This window comes from Gopherus evgoodei, chromosome 5, assembly GCF_007399415.2.
Source record: "Gopherus evgoodei ecotype Sinaloan lineage chromosome 5, rGopEvg1_v1.p, whole genome shotgun sequence".
NCBI classification, from domain to species: Eukaryota; Metazoa; Chordata; order Testudines; family Testudinidae; genus Gopherus; species Gopherus evgoodei.
Window position 1 is genome coordinate 125010729 of NC_044326.1, and position 19827 is coordinate 125030555.

At 40.8% G+C, this 19827-nt stretch overlaps 1 protein-coding gene across 11 annotated transcripts in view; it reads left to right on the forward strand.

The window, feature by feature from the left end:
- MAPK10 (mitogen-activated protein kinase 10) overlaps positions 1 to 19827 on the forward strand; it is a 263109-nt gene that overhangs the window by 138108 nt on the left and 105174 nt on the right. For 9 of the 11 annotated variants that reach the window (XM_030564953.1, XM_030564951.1, XM_030564952.1 and 6 more), the window contains 2 exons: positions 5487 to 5558; positions 17774 to 17943. In XM_030564953.1, coding sequence (XP_030420813.1) covers positions 5493 to 5558; positions 17774 to 17943 — 236 coding nt within the window. In that variant the 5' untranslated portion in view covers positions 5487 to 5492. Of the gene's footprint in view, positions 1 to 5486; positions 5586 to 17773; positions 17944 to 19827 lie in introns of those variants that run through there. The other 2 variants (XM_030564958.1, XM_030564959.1) reach the window with 2 other exon arrangements.

Genomic DNA, 19827 nt, shown 5'->3' on the forward strand with positions numbered 1-19827 from the left:
CATTCTTCAAGAATGGTTTGTCTGTTACAGATGAATTGATAAGAAGATGCCTCATCTCAGACAGTAGGAACTAAATGTTATTTTTTAAAACCATTTCTAGAAAATGTATGGATAATTTGGTAAGAGGAATAATCAATTCCTTCTTCCATGCCATGAATCTTCTGAAATCTTTGTTTAAATCAGATACGTTGAAGTAGCATAAACTATTTTTAGCTTTTCCTCTTCAGAGTGAGTACATAACCAAACAGCCATATAAAGATATGCAGTACATTCAACTTCCACCCCACACACATACAGTACATTCTCTTATGGCAAAATGATAAATGCAGAAATGCTTAATTTATCTCCCCATAAAACTATAGTGACAAACCTTACTTTAATATTGGGAAAGTCATGGTGTGGGGCTGAGAGTAGGTTATGATATATCATAGGGTACCCTGCAGTCCTGATCAAATTCTGCAGTTTACAGCCATACAGCCTCAGGTTTTAATCTTCTCATAGCTGATAGATAAATCTAGAATGATTGTAATAGCATGGTTTACCTCTTCCCAGAATCAGGTTACAGCCATGCCACAGTTTTTTAGGGCTTAGGTTATTTGGTCTTCTGCCCAAATGAAATGTTCCCCTTCCAAGTAAAAGAAAAGTCCAGATATGATAAGGAATCTATGTCCTTCACCCCTCGATACAGGACAAATGTTTCCTTGACCTTGTCTAGGCTGAATTGTTCGATAGGTCTTTCTCTAGGGTTTAGCTGCCATCCTTTCCCTTTTCTATTTTCTACCCTGTCTGGGAATGGAAAATAAATCTGGGGATATTTCAGAGAAGACTGGAGGTTGACAGTCTATGGAGGCCTCACTAACTTCAGGGTTCCCCTTTTCCTCCAATCCTCTTACTGGGAGTAAGTTTCCAAACCCTGGGAAGTCCCTCCCTATGAGCACCGGGTATGGGAGTTTAGGGACTACACCTACTGCTACCTCAGTAGTGTTCCCCTGAATCTCGAGTTTTACTGGGATGATGGGGTAATAACCAACTGTCCCATGGACGCATGTTATCCCCGTACGCTTAGCTCACAGCATCTGACTACACTTCACGAGCTTCCCTGAGACAAGCGTGATAGCACTCCCCGAATCAACCAGTCCTGTGGTCTCTACCCCATTTAGCTTTACTGGTCAGGTGTACATATGTGGGGTTAGTGAGACCCCCCACAAGATGGATTAGAGAGCATGGGTCTGCCCAGGTCCCCAGGTTACACTGCATAGGCTCCTCAGCATTGGGACACTGTGCAGCTATATATATCCCCACTCCCCGCAGGCATAACATCTGTATGGGGCCTTAGGCATTCCCCGGTCTCTTGGTTTGGGCAGTCTAACATCACGATCCTTTTCTCCCTCAGTGCTCTGACTCTTTGTGGCTCTGGTGGGCCTTCAGCCCCTCTCTTTTGCCACCTGTGAGCTGGTTGCCCAGTCACCCGAGCTCTAGGGCTTGGTGCTGCTAGTTTAACCCGGGGTGTTTCTTCCTTAACTGGTCGGGTCAGCTCCCTCGCTGTCCTTCGCCTCTCTACCAGTGCGACAACCTCATCATAGGTGGAGGGTTCGTTCTGGCTTACCCAAGCACGAAGGTCTGGCGGTAGTCCCCTCATATATCGGTCGATGACCAGAATATCTAGTATCTCTTCTGGACTCTGGGATTCCGTTCGCAACCACTTTTGTGCAAGATGGATGAGGTCATACAATTGGGACCGTGGGGTTTTGTTTTCCTGGTACCTCCACTCGTGATACCGCTGGGCTCGCACTGCAGTTGTTACCCCAGATCTGACCAGGATCTCTGCTTTGAGCTGGGGGTAGTCTGCTGCAGCCTCTTCAGGCAGATCACAGTAGGCCTTCTGGGCCTCCCCACACAGGAATGGGGCAAGGATGCCAGACCCCTGATCTTGAGGTCCGGCCTCCCGTAGGGCTGTCCTCTCAAAGGCCAGAAGGTATGCCTCTACATCATCCTCCCGCATCATTTTCTGCAGCCAATGGCTGGCCCATATGATCTGCGTCCCATCATGGCTGTGGTTCAGCTCTGTAAGCATCTTTACCTGGTTTACCAGTTCCCGCAACATAGCTCGGTCTTGAGAAGCCTGGTCCATCAGCAGGTGATTAGTTTCTTGCTGCAGCCGCACTGCCTCCTGTTGGGTGGCGGCCTGGACACGAGTAGCCTCCTGCTGGGCCGCCATAGCTTGTATCAGTGCCCGCACTAAGTCATCCATTGTGGTGAGAAAAAAATAAACCCTCTGCCTTTTTTTTTTTTAAATCACCCTCCTCCTTCTGCCGCTCTGTGCACACCAGATCCCACATCTCACACCAGTTGTGACAAAGTTCCTCCTCTACCTTGGTGGGTCCTGCGCTTATTGGCAGAGTTAGCTCACCTCAGTGATCTTCCCCACAGTCTGGGTCAACTTCTCCTGTGTCTGATCAGGAGTTGGGAGGTTTGGGAGAAACCTGGGCCGCCCTCTACTCCGGGTTCCAGACCAGGGCTCTGTGGATTGCAGCTGTCTATAGTGCTTCCTGTAACAGCTGCATGACAGCTACAGCTCCCTGGGCTACTTCCCCATGGCCTCTTTCAAACACCTTCTTTATCCTCACCACAGGACCTTCCTCCTGGTGTCTGATAACACTTGTACTCCTTAGTCCTCCAGCAGCACACCCTCTTACTCTCAGCTCCTTGCGCCTCTTGCTCTCAGCTCCTCACATGCACTTCCTCTCCTCTGGCTCTCCCCTCCCTGACTGGAATGAGCTCCTTTTTAAACCCAGGTGCCCTGATTAGCCTGCCTTGATTGGCTGCAGGTGTTCCAATTAAGGCAGACAGGCTGATTAGTTCTAGCAGGTTCCTGATTACTCTAGTGCAGCCTCTGCTCTGGTCACTCAGGGAACAGAAAACTACTCATCCAATGACCAGACTCCTGTACCTCACTGGTCTAGGTCTGTCACAGTATGTACTGAGTGTCTGTGTGATAAGTGGCCCTGGACCAACAACTATGATTCCAGCATCTTGCTTCTTATACCCTAGCCACACTCTGGTCTCCGCCAGATTTTTGGTTACTTCTGGCAGGATGACCCCAATGCCCCCCAGTTCTGAATTTTCCCAAAACCGTGTGCACTGCAACCACCAGCCCTTTCCTTTAAGAGGAATAATAAAGTTTGTTTGTTCTTCTAAAGAAACAAAACACACATGTTATCATGATAAACTGGAGTTAACAATCACTTCAATTCAAATACAGCACTGGCTTGGTTTAAATAAAAAGTAAAACAAGTTTAATAGCTAAAGGAGATAGGATTTTAAGTGAGTTCAACCATAAAGAATGATTACAAACAAAAGTGAAAAACACATTCTAGACACTAAAACTTAGCAAACTAGTCTTTATTCAAGGTAAAATTCACATCATGCTACCTTCCAGCAAGATGTCTGACCACCCAGCTGGTCAGGATTGTCCATCAAGCCCAAAGTGTTGTTTTAAGTGAAAAGACAACTTTGCCCCTCCATTTCATAGTCCAGTGCATCTTTGAAATGAATTCTGAAGCCCCTCCCCAATCAAGCTGTGAGGAAAGCGACATGGACTCTGGTTGTTCCATGCTGGTTTCTTCCCCTCTGGTGTTGACTAAAATGCAAATTGATCTCTTCCAGTCCTCTGTAATGCAAATGAATGGCCACTTGCCATGTCAGCTTGTCCTTTGTGTGGGAGAAACCTGTTCACCCACTCACCCAACTTGTCTGGTAAATACATTATAGTTCCACATTTCCGTCATATTTGTGTGGTCGCTTGGCAATTACTCTACACACACCATGCAAGAATACGTGGTGCTAGTTTTCCAATGATACCTTACATGATACATATCAGAAAAATTTTATGATATCAGCAAACTGGGGTGCACTGAACTGGCCAGTGAAACTCACTACCAGGTACCAGTGAATCTCTTGCACTGGGACGCTAGTTAGTGTCACCATCAAACTTCACCAGGCAGGATTTCTTAGGTGTAGGATGGAATTGAGAGAGAGAGAGACCCCAGACTAGCGAATAGCTGCAGTGGTGGGCATTCAACTGGGATGTGGGAGGCACAGGTTCAAGTGCCGGCTTTGGAGCAGAGACTTCAAGCCGGGTCTCCCACACTGATTCAGTCTCCTCTTTTCATGAAAAATGTTCTAACGTTTTGGTTTCCTCTCAAAGTGAAATGAGAAATATTTTGAAACCTCAAAAATATTTGCAAGATGGGAAAATTGTTTCCTGCCCAGATCAAATTAAGATAATGCATCAGCATATAGTCTTACTGAATAGGGACATATCCTTTAAACCTCTGCAGTGAGAGAACTTAATGATCTGCTGGGTTTCCAGAAAGCAGTGAAATTATGACTAATGTTAATAAATATATCTATAAACAAACCCTCTGTGGAATTTGGAGCTTCCTCAATGACTCATTGAGCAATGAGGCAGCAATCTGAGACACTGTAATGTGATGCAGAGAAAGTCATACACTTGCTTTTCATAACCAGATTATTCATTCATTCATTAAAAATTAAGCACATGTGGGAACATATGGAACAATTCAGGTTGCAAACACTGGTGGACACTTTTTTCTTTTTATGGTTTCCTAAGCCCTGTTCAGGCAGAATAGGGTAAAATAACTCCAATAAACGTATCACTATTTCACAGTACTTCAGCTTATTATTAATACACAATTATTATAATCCCATAAATATCTCAAGACCAAAGTGTAGAATTTCAGGACCATGGTGGTATCTCCATCCAAGTAGGATAGCATTTCTCAGGATTAGCTTTTATGTAATCTTACTATATTTACGAGGAAAATTGAAATTCTATAATATTTATCTCCTTTTCTTGTAAAGCTAGCAAATTTTTTTTATTTTGGTGCAATTAAGATTTTTGCCTTTTTCCTTAATGCAATCCTGCTTCTTGGCAGAAAACCAGTGGAGATTTCAGTCTTTGCTCCAGCACAGCAAAGCAGCCTTAATGGCACTTGTGCATTTTTCTGTGGTGCTCTGTCTTGGAATTATAGTATGCCACAGCAGGGCTGAGATGAGTAGTAGGAGTTGAAGGAGGAACCATAGACTTTCTCATGGTGGGTCAATAGATCAAACAAAGGTAACTCCGCTGTCCCTGCAATTCTGGCCACTGAGCTCCAAGTGCTCAATTTCATTCCTGTTTGTTTGGGGAATTGCAAATTGCACTGGCTTGCATGTAGAGCAGATTTTGATCTAATGATTTCATGTTACTACCAAGCTAGGTTGTGTTTAAACAGGTAACCTTTCCTAGTGGTTTGAAAGCTCTGAAGCCTATTACCAATCCACTGAGCCACCCCAATATCCTTTACTCACATAACCTAATAATAATTCACATGTTGTTTTCATACTGCCAAATCAGGTGGATAGAAATTGTAATGCCAAATCAGCAACAGGCATGTGATTTTGACTTTTTTTTTTCTTTGCAGGTATTTATGAGCCGCCATTACTTGTACTACTGCAGTGAACCTACCCTGGATGTGAAGATTGCCTTTTGTCAGGTGTGTGTTCCTTACAGGTAAAACAAGGTACAGTATATACTTGTACTTCCATATTTGCCATCCATATAATATAGAAACTGTAGAATTACAATAAAGGCCCAGTTCAGGCTACTGAATTGTGAGAATTAACCAGCGGAAAAACCCAATAGAAAAGCTAGATAATGCATCACTGAGTTTACTTTTTCACTTATTTTGACTATCATAGTTTGGTTTTAATAATTTATGGCTGTGCTTTATAATGGCTAGTGAATCTGCTGGAGTAATTTTTTTACAAATAACAGTCTTGGGCCTTTTTCACACACAATGTGGAATTGAAATAATAAAATTGGGTTTTAATCCACACCAATTTAAATTGAATCAAAACAGGGCACTCTTAATCTCTGAAGAGTAATCTCTTGAAAGTTTCCACATACAGACATGCACAGAAATATCCAAAAGGATGAATGAAAATACATTTTTCTTATTTCCTGTCTGGCCTTTATATAGGTAAATCCTTTGTACTGTAACACCTCACTATAGAACTGTTCTCTAACCTCACTGTATAACCCTCTACTTTTACATCTTTGCTAAGAGATGAGGAAGAGTGGCCAAATTTGTGCATGGAGTATAAAGTATATGGTTTAATGAAATGTGTGTGATTGAGGTTCTGCTGTACTGAAGCAGCAGTGTAGCCAATTTTGTACTTTTTAAATTGATTTTGAAATTGTTCAATCATGATGCTTTAAACTCTACAGAGCTGAAACGAAACTCAATCCTCTTTCCTTCTGCATTTAATTTATTGAGTTGTTCAATTCTTGGTCCTGTTAGTTAGATTTGGGAAGTTTAGCATTCATACGGGTTCAGCAGCCACAAATCTTGGAGATATTTTCATTATCAAGGTGAACATGTTTTTTTTTCTTCCTATTCACTTCTCCTGTAGCGTGACTAGTGCTTGAGCACCATCTCTTCATTCATTTTTATGGTCTGATGGAACACCAGTAATCTGGGTGATCACAGGAATAATATATGTTTCTTGATCGGTGAGAATAGTGTTGCATCCTTAGAAAGAGCATTAAAAGTATTACATTTAATACTTAAGCAGCAAATGATTACACTGGGTCCAAGTAACTGAAAATCAAGTAAAAAAAAAAGTAATATTTGTTCTATGTCAGCATTTAATACAAAGCAGCAAAAAGGTTTTTTTCCCCCCACAAATATCTTTTCCCATTCTCTGCACTTCACATGGCATTCAGGTTCAGGGTGGATCTGGATAATATAATTTCATTTTTCAGTCTGACAGTCTGCTTCACACATTTTCTTTTCCCCCATCGTTCTCTGCTGGAGGCATTTTCTCTTTGTTCCTCATCTACATATAGATTTTATTTGCTCAAATTCCCCTTGTACTATAACCATCTTTGGTAGTTAGCAACATCTCATAATTCATCCAGGCTCACTATTTTTGTCACCATCATAGAAAGTTACTCTTACTTTTCATCCCTAACTCCCTAACAGACCTGGGGACGCTCTTTCTATCAAAACATTTGTACTGAAGCAAAATGACTTCTTCTTGTGCCTACATTTTCTGTCAAAAAATCCCATTTTCAATTCATTTTTTATGTTTGTAGTTGCCTAAAAAAGTGGTTTTAGGTTTTTGACCAAAAAAAATAAATCTAAGAAATATTTTCCAAAAAAGATCACTTTTGTAAAATTTTTCATAAGGGGGAAAAATCATTTTCTGACTCTCTCTACTTTTTAACTCTGTCTTCTCCCTGTCACTGAGACACTATAGTAAAATTGTACTGGAATCTTTATATATAATTCTCCTCTCCCACTAGGAAGTACGCTGTATGCAATTACAATGCATCAATATACAAGAGGCATCTGACCACCTGCACTGTGATCCTCCAGTCTCAGATGAAATGACATCTCAAATGGTGTGTGCCTCTTCCCTATCACACCTGATTTAGATTTGAGCAGGGGAAGGGTGTTCTTCAGCCCTTTTCTTCTTTAATATTCAGAACTCCTTTCACTGGGCCAGTGATGCATATCAGTTAATGGTTTTTCTTCCTGGATGTAGGGTTTTGGAACTTGCTGCATTGAGACCACCAAAAGAAGTACCTAGAATGAAATTTTAGATTGGGATTTTGCAGAAGTTTTGAGCCCTTTCAAAATCTTAGCTTAGTTTCTTCCTCATTACTGTGACAACCAGTGTAAATTGCTTGACCAATCACTGTGCATACGCTCACAATCTCTCTTTCTGAAATACTTTAAAGACTCCCTAGTTTCAATAACAATCTCATTGATGAACATTTAGAAACCAGATTATTTTGAGAATGCCCTTAAATTAGCTTAAACCACAGAAAAGGTCATTTTTGTTGATAATCATGCAGATCTTCATTGGTTGAGCTCATTTGGTTTATTTGCAAATTGTTTCTTAATTTTGATAAATCACGCTAATGTCTTAATCGGATTGGATGAAGATATTGCTTTCGGCCTTAAACAAAGTTGTTTTCATGCAAAATGTCCTGTAATTACCCATGGTTTCCGGTGGGTCATTAATCAACATTCATAATCTGTAAGAGAAGCACTGACCTGCAGCTTAGATTCTTAGGGTACAAATCCTGCCTGTTTAATATCAAGAGTGATTTTTTTAAGGGGAAAATTTAATTACTCTGGTGCTTACTCCTTATTTATTTATAAAAGGGAGACTCCTTTGTTTGCTACCATTTCCATGTCAAGTGCTGTAATTATAAAATAATATCTTAAAAATAGTATTTACAGGGTGATGAGTCTGTTGTGATGTGGCCTTAGGCGTTGTTTCCATTTAATGGAAGTAGTGATGTCCATTCATGTAGCTCAGGCGTCTTCCTTTTCACCCTGCATACGCAGTAGGGAAAAGAGCTCTTAAATGCTGATAAGAATCTCAGATGTATCCCACTTTCTTGGAACGATTGCAGAGCTATTTAATATCACTATGAAATATTGCATTATATTATCAATGTATGCAGTAAGCTAGAGAAATAGTGCATCTCATTACATGTCTTTCTTCTCTTCCTAAACTCTCTATGCCACCTCCTTTCTTTACTGCTGTTGATAAATTCACTGTCCTTCCTATCTCCTGAACTTGAAATCCTTGGGTGATCTTCTTTCCTGTTCTCCCTCCTTTCCCTGCCCTCACTGCATCCGGTTTCTCTCTAAGGTTTTGTTACTTCTTCCTCTTAATATAATCAAAACCCACTCTTCATTCACGATTCACGTCACTAAACACTCACTCCAAACCCTCTATTGCAAACTTCTGTGGTTTCCCTTCTTGTCATTTCTCCCACTTCAGTCTTTCCAAGATAAGTTGCCTCCATTCTGAATGCATTACCTCCTCTATTCTGTCACTCACTCTCTATTTGTTACAGCATCAAATTCAGACTAGGTTTCAAAGGCCTATATAATCTTGTCCCAGCTATGTCTTTGCTCTCATTTCCTTTTTCCTCCTATGCTTTTCACAATCCTGCCTGCTCACTGCTCCCTTCATTGTGTCTCTTACTAATTCTTGGCTTCATGCCTTCACTGCCTCCTGTGCTTGGGACACTGCTCAATTTCTTGTTTACAGAGTGTCTTCTCTCTCCTCCTTCATGACCCTGTTGATAACCCACTTATTCAAAGAATCTTTTCTCCCATGGTCTCTCTTGACCACTGATATCCTCCTCCCTCCCTTGCTATTATGACCTGAGTTGTATGTTGTCTGTGTGTTGGCTTTGTGAACTCTTCAGGGCAGGGATCGTGCAACTTTTATGTTCTGTGTGAAGCACTATATACCTTTATGTGGGGTAGTGTGAGGAGCTTGCATGTATTGGTCCTGTTCTGTGTATAAAGAGGTTTCAATGTCCAGAACTCTCAGTCCATTCCCCGCCCCCCCCACACATTTGTGTTCACTAAGGGCCAGATATTGTACTTATATAGGCAAAACTCCCATTGAGATCAATAGGATTTTTGCCTGAGTAAGCAGTTCAGCAAAGAGCTTCAAATGAGCACCAGTAATACAATTGTAAATGCACGCATATTAGTAAGACCAGTTTAAATTCCAATATTACGTGATTCTGCCGGAGTAGACGTGAGAGCTTTATAGACCTGGAAAAGTAAAAGATTCCTGGCTTACTAATAGGTCACACAATGTTCACTCTTAGCTCCAGAAAATCTCAAGAAAGCAGATTTTTAAACTGTGACACTTTTAGATTTTGAAAACTATTTTAGAGTAGTGGGGGTTATGGCTACCTGTGAGCCTTGAATATAGTTGACACCTGAGTGTAAAGTAAGAGGGATATAAATAATCTTTAACGTATATGTTGCATACACAGAATACGTGATGGTGTTATATAATGGGTAGTTGGCATCTCCGTGGTTTGGGCAGTCCAAATTCATAGTTCAAAATAACCTGTGATTTAAGTAAACACATGTTAATCTTAGAATTCCTGTATTGTTCCTTGCAGAATTACAGCCCATGTGGCTTTTTGTGTCTGATTCAGTATTTAGCTAAGATTTACATCCAATCTGACCTGCACGGAAACTACTTTTTAATCACTTTTGCTTGTGCTATATCCTTCTGAGTATAGTCTCGCAGCTTTTTAGGGGAAATGAGGAGATTCATGATCTCACACTGCTGTAGCATTTCCAATCATCAGCTCCAATGTTAGCACAAATTGTACTTTGAACCTATACGTAGGACAGAACATTTGAATAAGTCCTTGTAAGGTTTTGAGTACATTCTTGCCTGTAGCACTCACTGCTTCTAGGAGTCTCATAAGGATAAAAGCTCAACTATCCTACAAATACAGTTATCCATTAAAATATGAAGCAGCTGAGACCATCAGAAGGGATGAAAAGATGTGACGGTTCTGAAATGCAGTGAAATAGCCAAATGCTAGGCATTGCTGGCATTAAAGAAAGGGCCAAAATAATATAGAATAAAACAGCATATAGGAATCTGTTTGTTAGTGAACATGAAAAGATTGAAGTCTCTTTAGACATAAATCAGGAAGAACTGGCCTGGGGACCATTTGGAAAAGAATGATGATGAAAGAGTGTGTGCGCAAGGAAAGAGATCCAAGGGAAGGGAAATAAAAATGAAATGACTGGACATCATAAAGAAGCAGTTAAGCCCCATGGCTGTGTAGGGGAAGCATTCTGTCAAAATCCTAAATGATGGTGTGACATTCCCCTGGTGTTATCTGGACTGGTGATCTGCTAGGTCACTCCAATCTTTGACTCTGGGAGCCAGCCTTACCCTGCTCTGCTATGAGAACCCTCACTTCTGGGGTGTTCACGTACAGCCTCTGGCATGTAAACTGCTCTTGGATTGTGCAACCGAATGACACTAGCCAATATCTCCGGTCACAGACACAACACAAGGAACCTCCATCTTGCAGTGTCCAGTTATGCCTGCTGGATGCTGCAAGCTTAGATGAGTTCATCAATTTAACAAAGAAATTGATATGCATCAGACTTGTTATCCCAAGGGGAGTCTCTGATATGCTTCAAACCAAACACACTGCTTCAGGTAGAGTAAACAAACCAATTATTAACTACAAAGGGTAGATTTTAAGTTATTGCAAGTCAAAGCACAAGAAGTCGGATTTGGTCAAATGAAATAAAAATAAAAGCTGATCTTAACACTTTCAAAGGCCTTACAAACTTAGATGCTTCTCACCACAGGCTGACTAGTTGCCCTTCAGCCAGACTCTCCCCTTTGATCAGTGCTTCAGTCACTTGGTGGTGATGTCTGTAGATGGAGGTGGAAGAGAGAGGAAGAGCATGGCAAATGTCTCTCTCTTTTATCATGTTCTTTATTCCATCTTGGCTTTGCCTCCCCGCTCTTCAGAGTCAGGTGAGCATTACTTCATTGTAGTCCCTGACTGACCAAAGGAAGCGGGATGACTCGCTCAAGAGTACAACAGATCCTTTGTTGCTGACTAGGCCAGTGTCCTTTGTTCCTGTGAGGCTGGGCTGGGTTTGTCCCATACATGCCCTGATGAGGTGTGAACTGCCCCTCTGTTCCTGGAGAGTTTTGCCTGGGCTTGTTTTAAGCCATGAGGACACATTTTCAGCCTTATAACTATATACATGAAATTACAACCTATAACATCACTATAACAACAATGCTCAGTGCGTCATGAGCCTTCCAAAGACACCTGACATGACAAAATTTGCACTGGATACCACACAGTCCTATTATAAGGATGAACATGGGGGTGCAGAGTGTTCCCCCGAGATATAGAGTGTCACAGATGTCAATTGTGTTGTGTAATCTGTCCATACAGATGAAGAGGGGACACCTTGACTAGGTTTTCAAAAATTTATCAATAGAAACAAACTTGGCAAGAAGGCAAAAAATACTTGGCTTGTCAGAGGTGGATGTGTTTGGTTTTCTTTGGGCTTTATTCATGCATGTAGCTATTACATGAATAAAATCTTTGACTTGGTAAAGTTGCTCAGGAGAGTCAGAGTTTGCAGGATCAAGCCCTTATTTCCACTTTGGCAATTTGTGAAAAAACTCTATGGATGTCATGTTTGAGCCTGTTTATTTGAACACCTCTTTCCTTTTGACTTTAGGGACCAGATGGTGGGTATAAGACATTGCCTGTGTTCGAGGTAAGGGGTGAGGAGGGATTGCACACACCTGAATTCTTGGAGGGATTCTGTCTGAATAAGCAGCAGTTGCTCTTATGGATCTAGAGTAGTGGTCTTGATTCAAAACTCATATAAGTCAATGGGAGTTATTCCATTGACTTCAGTGAGCTTTGGATCAGGCCCATATACTTTATAAATATGTATATATTGTGACACATTCAGTCCAGATAGCATCCAGAGAGTGGTGGAAGGTAGGTGTAGTAGCCTTAGAATGCTAAAGTTCCTGTGAGTTGAAAAGGGGTTACCTCAGATCAGCTAGGGACACTTGAATCCAATTAAGGGCAACCTCTAACCTTTGAAAAAACCCTCTTCTCATGACAGAAGGAAGGAGGGACTCTGGGGAAGGACTGGCATCCAGAGGCCAACATAATAGGACAACACCCCAGAGAGGGGCAGGAAAAGATTTTCCATTATTGTGTTGCAATTTTTTGTTGTTGTTTTTTTGACTGAAGAGTACTAGTTAGGCCTACCCTCAGGCCCACCTTGTAAATGTTGGAAAATAAAACCTGGGTGAGGAATACAAACTCTCTGGAGTGGTACCGATTTACTCCAGGTCATTCTGCGCTCCTCCCCCTCATCGCCAGAGGGGGAAATGCTGAGCCTAGCAAGGTGAAGGAGGTATAAAATACCTGTAAAGACATATTTAAGATATTGAGCTGTAAGTATTTGTGATATATTAGGATTGCCAATCATGGGGTATGGGTAAAAAGTGCTGCTTGTGTTTTATCAGATCTTTTCATTTTATTGTTCCATAAGAGCCTATAATGTGTTTTCTAATGTGCTAGGATTTAGCAATGCCCGAAGCAAGTTCATTCTCCAACCCTTCCACTGACAGAGTCTTCACAGCTCTATTTCCATGGTTTTGGCATTAAACAAATTTTAGGTGTATCTCTTCCCTTGCCACACAAAATGAGCCATATCCTCAGCTGGTGTAAATCTCCAGAGCTCTGAAGCCTAGAGCTGATCAAAAAATTAAGAAAAAATTTTGCAAATAAATAAAAAAAATCAAAATATTATTTTTTCAATAAACTTTGAATTTTTGAAACTGTTGTTTTTCCTCTGTTCATATCCACCCCCTTTTGTCACTTAGTTCAATAAAATGAATGATGACTAGGGTTTTTTCTTGTAGTACTCACTAACTTTTCCAAAATTGATTAAGTTTTCAGAAGTTGATTGGAAAAAGAAAATGCTGTGCGAATGTTTACACCTGCGAATAGAAAATTCAGTCCCCATGAATGCTCATGCAGTAAAACTTAATCGCACAAATGTATGTAACAAGCAAGCATAAGCATACACAAATTGAATTCATATTAAAATCCAAGCAATTATCCAGGCATTTTTTGTATTGTTTGGCAGTAATCATCGAGATCTAATAGTGAGTGACAGAAATGTGTGAAACTAAAGTGGCTTTCGTTCAAAGGGGAAGGAACGAATACTTTTTTATTTAGTTTTGTGGCACCTGAATTGTACAATTAGTTTGGAACACCAAAACATGGCCCAGATTCACTGCAAACTTACCGGTATTTCAGCTTCACCAAAAGCTTTGTTGACATCGGTGACACTTATTCCTCTGTAGAAGGCCCACACAAGTTCTATGAATTGCTTAAATCCCAGGTAAACCCAATTTTGAGGACTGCTGTGAAAGAAATAGCTCAAATGAGAATTTTGGCTCAGCATAAACTTTAATTCATTTTTAAATGAAATGTATTTTGATAAGATATGAAAGCAACTCTGCTTCACGGTCAAAAATCACTAGGTATTAATCATGATCTTGCCCATGCACCCCCATAGTAAGTTCTCTAATTTTTTTGGTTGGCAACCTGTCATTGACTAATTAAATTTATTTCCAGTATTTTGAGAGACTGTATGAGTGTGGGCGAATGACAAACTTTCTGACTAGGCTGTTCACTATTTTTGTGAGTGTGCTTAGGCCTACAGTGAACACTGATGAAGATTAATTTTGCACTGACTCATAAAAGGAATTGCATAGGATGCCTGTCAACACAGTAGTTGACCCTTAAACTCTAAATATCTTGATTTTTTTTAACTTTCTCATAATGAATATTGCATCAATGTCTTTCCCCCGCCCTGGATATCCACCTATGTAGCATCATGTCATCAGTGAACGTGAGGACAATAGTTGGTGTCATTAGATTGCCCAAACAGAACCAAACCCTTCTCACCTTCTTTATAAATCTATTTTTAGCACTTAAGAATGTGACTAATATTCTAGTGCAGTAATGAATGCTGGGCTGAGAGTAGGAGGCTCACAATGTGAACTTTGTCCTCATTGTACAGAAAATGATAATGGAATAAAATACGTTGTAATCAGTTTGACTACTTAGAGGTACTTGCCTCTCACTTCCAGTTCTGGTGTGCCAGACTGAGCAAATTATGTGACTACTTCTCTGCAGAAAATGGAAGATGGTTCAAGGCTTAACTTTCACAGTGTAATTCTTCTGTTTTTTCAAACATATTTTTGAGTCATTCAGGACTTCATCTTGAAGCTTGAATTTGGCACTCTGTCAGTGTCCATAAAACTTATTTTTTTGTATGTTTCCAAAAAAAAAAAAATTCCTTGCACTGTCAGGCTCATAACGAACTGTAATATTTTAATTGCTTCTCTGAAAATGATGTTTACTGCCTGAATGAACAGCCATGTTAATCAAATGTTTCAAACAAATTATCTAAATGAGCTAGTTATAATTAAACAGTGCTATCCAGTGGAGTGGTCATTCTCATGAGAAAGCTGACAGTTAGAATATTAAGAATTCTAAGGCAAAACCAAGAAGAGATGATCTCGACAAGGTCAGTTTTTGAACGTTAATGCTCACTTTATGGAGTATTGGCATTACGTCATATAAAAACAAACAAGCAAATCAAAAAATCCTCCCAATGAACTCTTCTCCTTGCCCCAACCCATCAAAATCACACTCTCTTTGAATTCTATGGCCATGTCTCACAGTTGATTGTGACAGCAAAGTTTTAATTATGTAACAGAATATATTATGATCTATTGTTTTTAGTAATAGAAGTGAAAAGGATTTCTCTAACTAAAGATAGATTTAAAGGAATTAATGATGGGCAATGAGGGAGGGTGGTGGATAGTCAGTGGAAGAGACAGACCTGAGGCTGGTTCCTATGCACATTGAAGGCAATAGAGAAACTTTCTTAGACTTCCATGCATGTACTATCACAGGGGAGGGCTAACTACAGCCCGTGGGCCACATCCGGCCTACGGGACCGTCCTGCTCGGGCCCCAAGCTCCTGACCCAGGATGCTTGCCCCCAGCCCCTCCCCTGCTGTCACTCCTCCCCCGCAGCCTCAGCTCACTCCACCGCCGGCGCATTGCTCTGGGCGGCAGGGCTGCGAGCTCCTGGGGCAGTGCAACTGCAGAGCCTGGCCTGACCTAGTGCTCTGAGCTATGTGGTGGCAGCAGAGATGTGGCTGGCTCAAGCTGGGCGGCATGGCTGTAGCAGCACCAGCCACTGCTGCTCTAGGGGGCTGGGGGCAGGGGGTTGGATAGAGGGAGTTCAGGGTGGTGGTCAGGGGGTGGGAGTGTGGGTAGTGGTTGGGGGGAAACAGTGGGTTGAATGGGGATAGGAGTCCCAGGGGGCAGTCAGGAAGGAGGGGGGTTGGATGGGTGGCAGTGGGCAGTCAGGGGACAGGGAGAAGGGGTGATTGGATTGGGCAAGGGTCCCAGGGGGGCCGTCAGGAATGAGAGGAGGGGTTGGATGAGGTGACGAGGGTCCAGGGGCAGTCAGGGGACAGGGATCAGGGGTGTGTGGATGGGTTGCGGTAGGGGTCCCAGAGGGGCTGTCAGGGAACAGGAGGGGTTGGACGGGGCAGGATTCGGGGGGGAGGGCACGACCCCCTCCCCTAACCGGCCCTCCATACAATTTACAAAGCCCGATGTGGCCATCAGGCCAGAAAGTTTGCCCCGCCCCAGTACTATCAGCTGCTTAACCCTACATCCTGCAAGATATGGAGCACCTTTGGTTTTCGTTGAAGTCAATGAGCATTAAAGGTGCATAAGATCTTGCAAGGTGGGACCTAACTTTACTAACTTTTTTTGCTGTGATTTTAATCCCCAATTGAGTATTTGCTCAGAAGCTGATGAGATTGGTCCCTGTGACTTTTTTCTTTGGGGGCAGGGAGGAGAATCACCCAGATCATTTACTAATTAATACAGGGAAAACGGAATTAAAGTTATTGATAGCTATATGAACCTGTATTTCACATTTTTTCAAATCTGGAGTTTTTATTGTAGTGTGTAGAATACAAAATATACAGTCTAGGACACAATACTTTGTTGGGGTCTTGCATTCAGTGTATGAAAAATCCAGGGATATACGGAGTTTTAATCATGTGCTTTAAGAGTTCTTGGCTTTTTCAGTTGAAAGATTTATATGCTGGAGTGTTAAAATGAAAAATAAATATGTAATGTTCAAATCATCAAAGGGTCAAGAAGATGGCATTTGCCGAGGATGTCAGAAGACGTCATTATATGATTGGAGGTGTCTTATAAATCCATATCAGATTACCCTCCTATTTTCACACTGACCACTAAGGATATAAACTGGCTGGTACTTGCTATTGTTCTTAGTTATAGGTGGAGATGTTCGTGTATTTATGATAAAATACTTTGTATGACTTTTCAGAGGCTTTTATACCCCAGCCTCTGAAAGTTAACTGTTGTTGTTGCAGGACCAGATCCTGACATGCTTACTCTGCTTTTACTCTGGTTCAGTTTTATTTCAGTGAAACTTTTGTTTGAGAAAGGACAGAACTAAAATTGATAAGTGTCTAAGATTTGCCCTATCATTTTAAAATTCAGCCATAGTTCCAGAATCCTCCTCCTTGGCAGAATGCCTACTAATGTTTTTCACTTAGTGCAGTCTGAGACAAGGGGACAAGGGTCTAAACCAAAGAACGGCAGTCCACTGCCATGCTCAATGAGAACTGCTCAGAATCTCTCAGGCAGGATCAGTCCTATAACCGTGGCTTGTTTTTGTGCTTATCTGAAATGATTTGTGGCTTTGCCCTGATGTTCTGCAGTAGTAGCGCCCCTCTCTTTATTTTTTTCAGGGAATTACTACAGTTTACAAAACTTAAGAGCTCAAATTCCTATGTCATTTGTGCCATTTTACACTGATGTAAGTCCGCTGATGTTAAAGGAGTTCTCGGCTACTCCTGGTTTATTTCAGTGTGAGAGGAAAGTCAGACCAAAACACTTCAAGAGCACCATATAGAACCTTCCTGCAAAAGGCCTGAAGTACCAGTAATGGCATGCATATACCAATGGCTGGGAATTTCTGTTCTACAAACACTGGGTAGAGGAGGCTTCATGACTTTGCAATGGAAGTTTCCTAGGTGAAGAAGAGTTTACTGTTGTATTTGAAAGCCTTTGAGAAATCATCTGACAATGTACAAGTCTCTGACAATGAGCATAAAATGACAGGAATACATATTTGAAAACTAGGCCCTCTTTGATTGTTATGCTGATGGTTTACTGGTCTTGGTTTTGTCTTTTTGTCAACTCCTCATCTCCATGACAGGGATTTGGGAAACAAGTGGATGTGTCATATATTGCCAAACATTACAACATGAGCAAAAGCAAAGTTGACAACCAGTTCTACAGCGTGGAAGTAGGTGATTCGACCTTCACCGTTCTCAAGCGCTACCAGAACTTAAAACCTATTGGCTCTGGGGCTCAGGGAATAGTTTGGTAAGTCTGTTCAGTTTCTTTTATTTATGCTTTTAAATAGGATATGCCTTCTGCATTTTCTGTAGAGTTTGCTAGCTCCAAACATTGTCTAAGATTGTAAAAATAACAGTTAAGCAGCAGGCATCCCTAGATAAAAAGAGCCTAGTGTTCCGCTAATAAATGTTCTTGCTGTTGTGAATGGTAGCATTGGGTTTGTTTCTCCACATAGCAAGTATTAACTAGCAAGAAAGTGGGAGACAGATCTTACAATAATTGACAACTATAGCCCTTATTTGCAGCAGAAGTGCAAACTATATATCAAGCAGACCCTGTAATTTCTACTCCTGGCGTAATAAAAGTCATGGAGATCTATTTACAAACAAGTCACATCCTATAGGCATCTTGAAGCTTTCACATATCTACATGACAGATAATGTTTTTCTTTATTTTAAGTGACATTTCAATGCAATGTATAAATAATCCAAATGAATGACAGAAATGTCATAGCTGATACTATGTAATATATACGGTTAATAGAATTCACAGAGTAAATAATCATTTAAATAATCACATTTAAAGCTTATATGACATTTTCTTTTACATTTGTTTCTGCAGTTTTAGAGATGATCCTTTCCTTTTGCTTACCAGTGATTTATAGTGTGAACCCCTGTCTAGTGGTACTCAACATATTTATTTTAGACAGCGCATAGTTCTTTTCCCCCCAACTACTTTATCACAGATCTCCTTTTCTGTCTGTCTTCTCTAACACTGCTGTATTGTGAATTTAATGTAATGCTACCTTACCATGAGATAGAATGGGAGAAACACTAACTTTCTCTAACACAAAGGCAAGTGCAATTCCATAGATTGCTCAGAATGGACACTAAAAATTAGCGGTGAACTATGGCATCTGTATCTTCAAGCCCTTCCAAGTCTTCATCACTTACAGAACCTATGCCACTTCCACTGACCAAACTGTGTAATTTCAAATCTGCTTCATGGCATTAAATTGAGTATTTATTTATAGTTTTTATCATACATTTTTTTCCAATTTTGTTTGCAATCAGACTTTAGAAAGAAATAGAATGTATGTATTAAGTGCCTTTGTTTGTTTTCTGAGGATGTTTCTCCTTCACTACCTAGCATTAAGCTCTTATCTTCTCTTTCTGCTTCGCACCCTATATTGCTGTGAAACTCCTTCTTACTCTCAAATCAAATTTTCCTATGCCTATCCATAACTGATTTGCTGTGAAGTTCAATTATGGGCAGCAAAGAACAGATAAAGCTAAAGGCATCTAAATAGAATCAATAACATCCTGTGATATTCCTATTTCATACTGAGATTTGACAGGCCAAAAATCTGAATGCTTTAAGCAAAAAAATCCCACAAACAAACAAAAGAATCCCAAACACCACACAACAAACAAAGTGTAAGATAATACAAATTCCCTGGAATAAATGAATAATGGAGTAAGGCTGCAAAAAGACCAGCGTCGTTTTGGCTGCAGATGTAAAGATATCACATCATGGATTAGGAAAATAAGATTCATTTCTATACAGAACCTGAAATATTTTGTGTTGAGTTTCAGGCTCTAGTTTACCAGAAGGAAATTTAGGAACTGATAGGTGCAAAGGAAGATGAATCATTGGTAGGGTGGGATGAAGTGATTTATTTACAAAGTGCAGTTTTTGTGCCAAGAGCTAGGGAACAGCTGCTTTTCTTCATACTCACCTGTGCCTATTTTCTCTGAAAGATGATCAAACTTGGCATCACTTGAATGGCATTGAGCCTCAAAAGTAGTGGTGACAGCTGGCTCTGGTAGAGAAGATTTCTTGCCAAGCTCATCTTGCTCTTTAGGTGAGAGAAATGCTGATGGAGTCTCTATGTAAATAACTGGGAAGGCC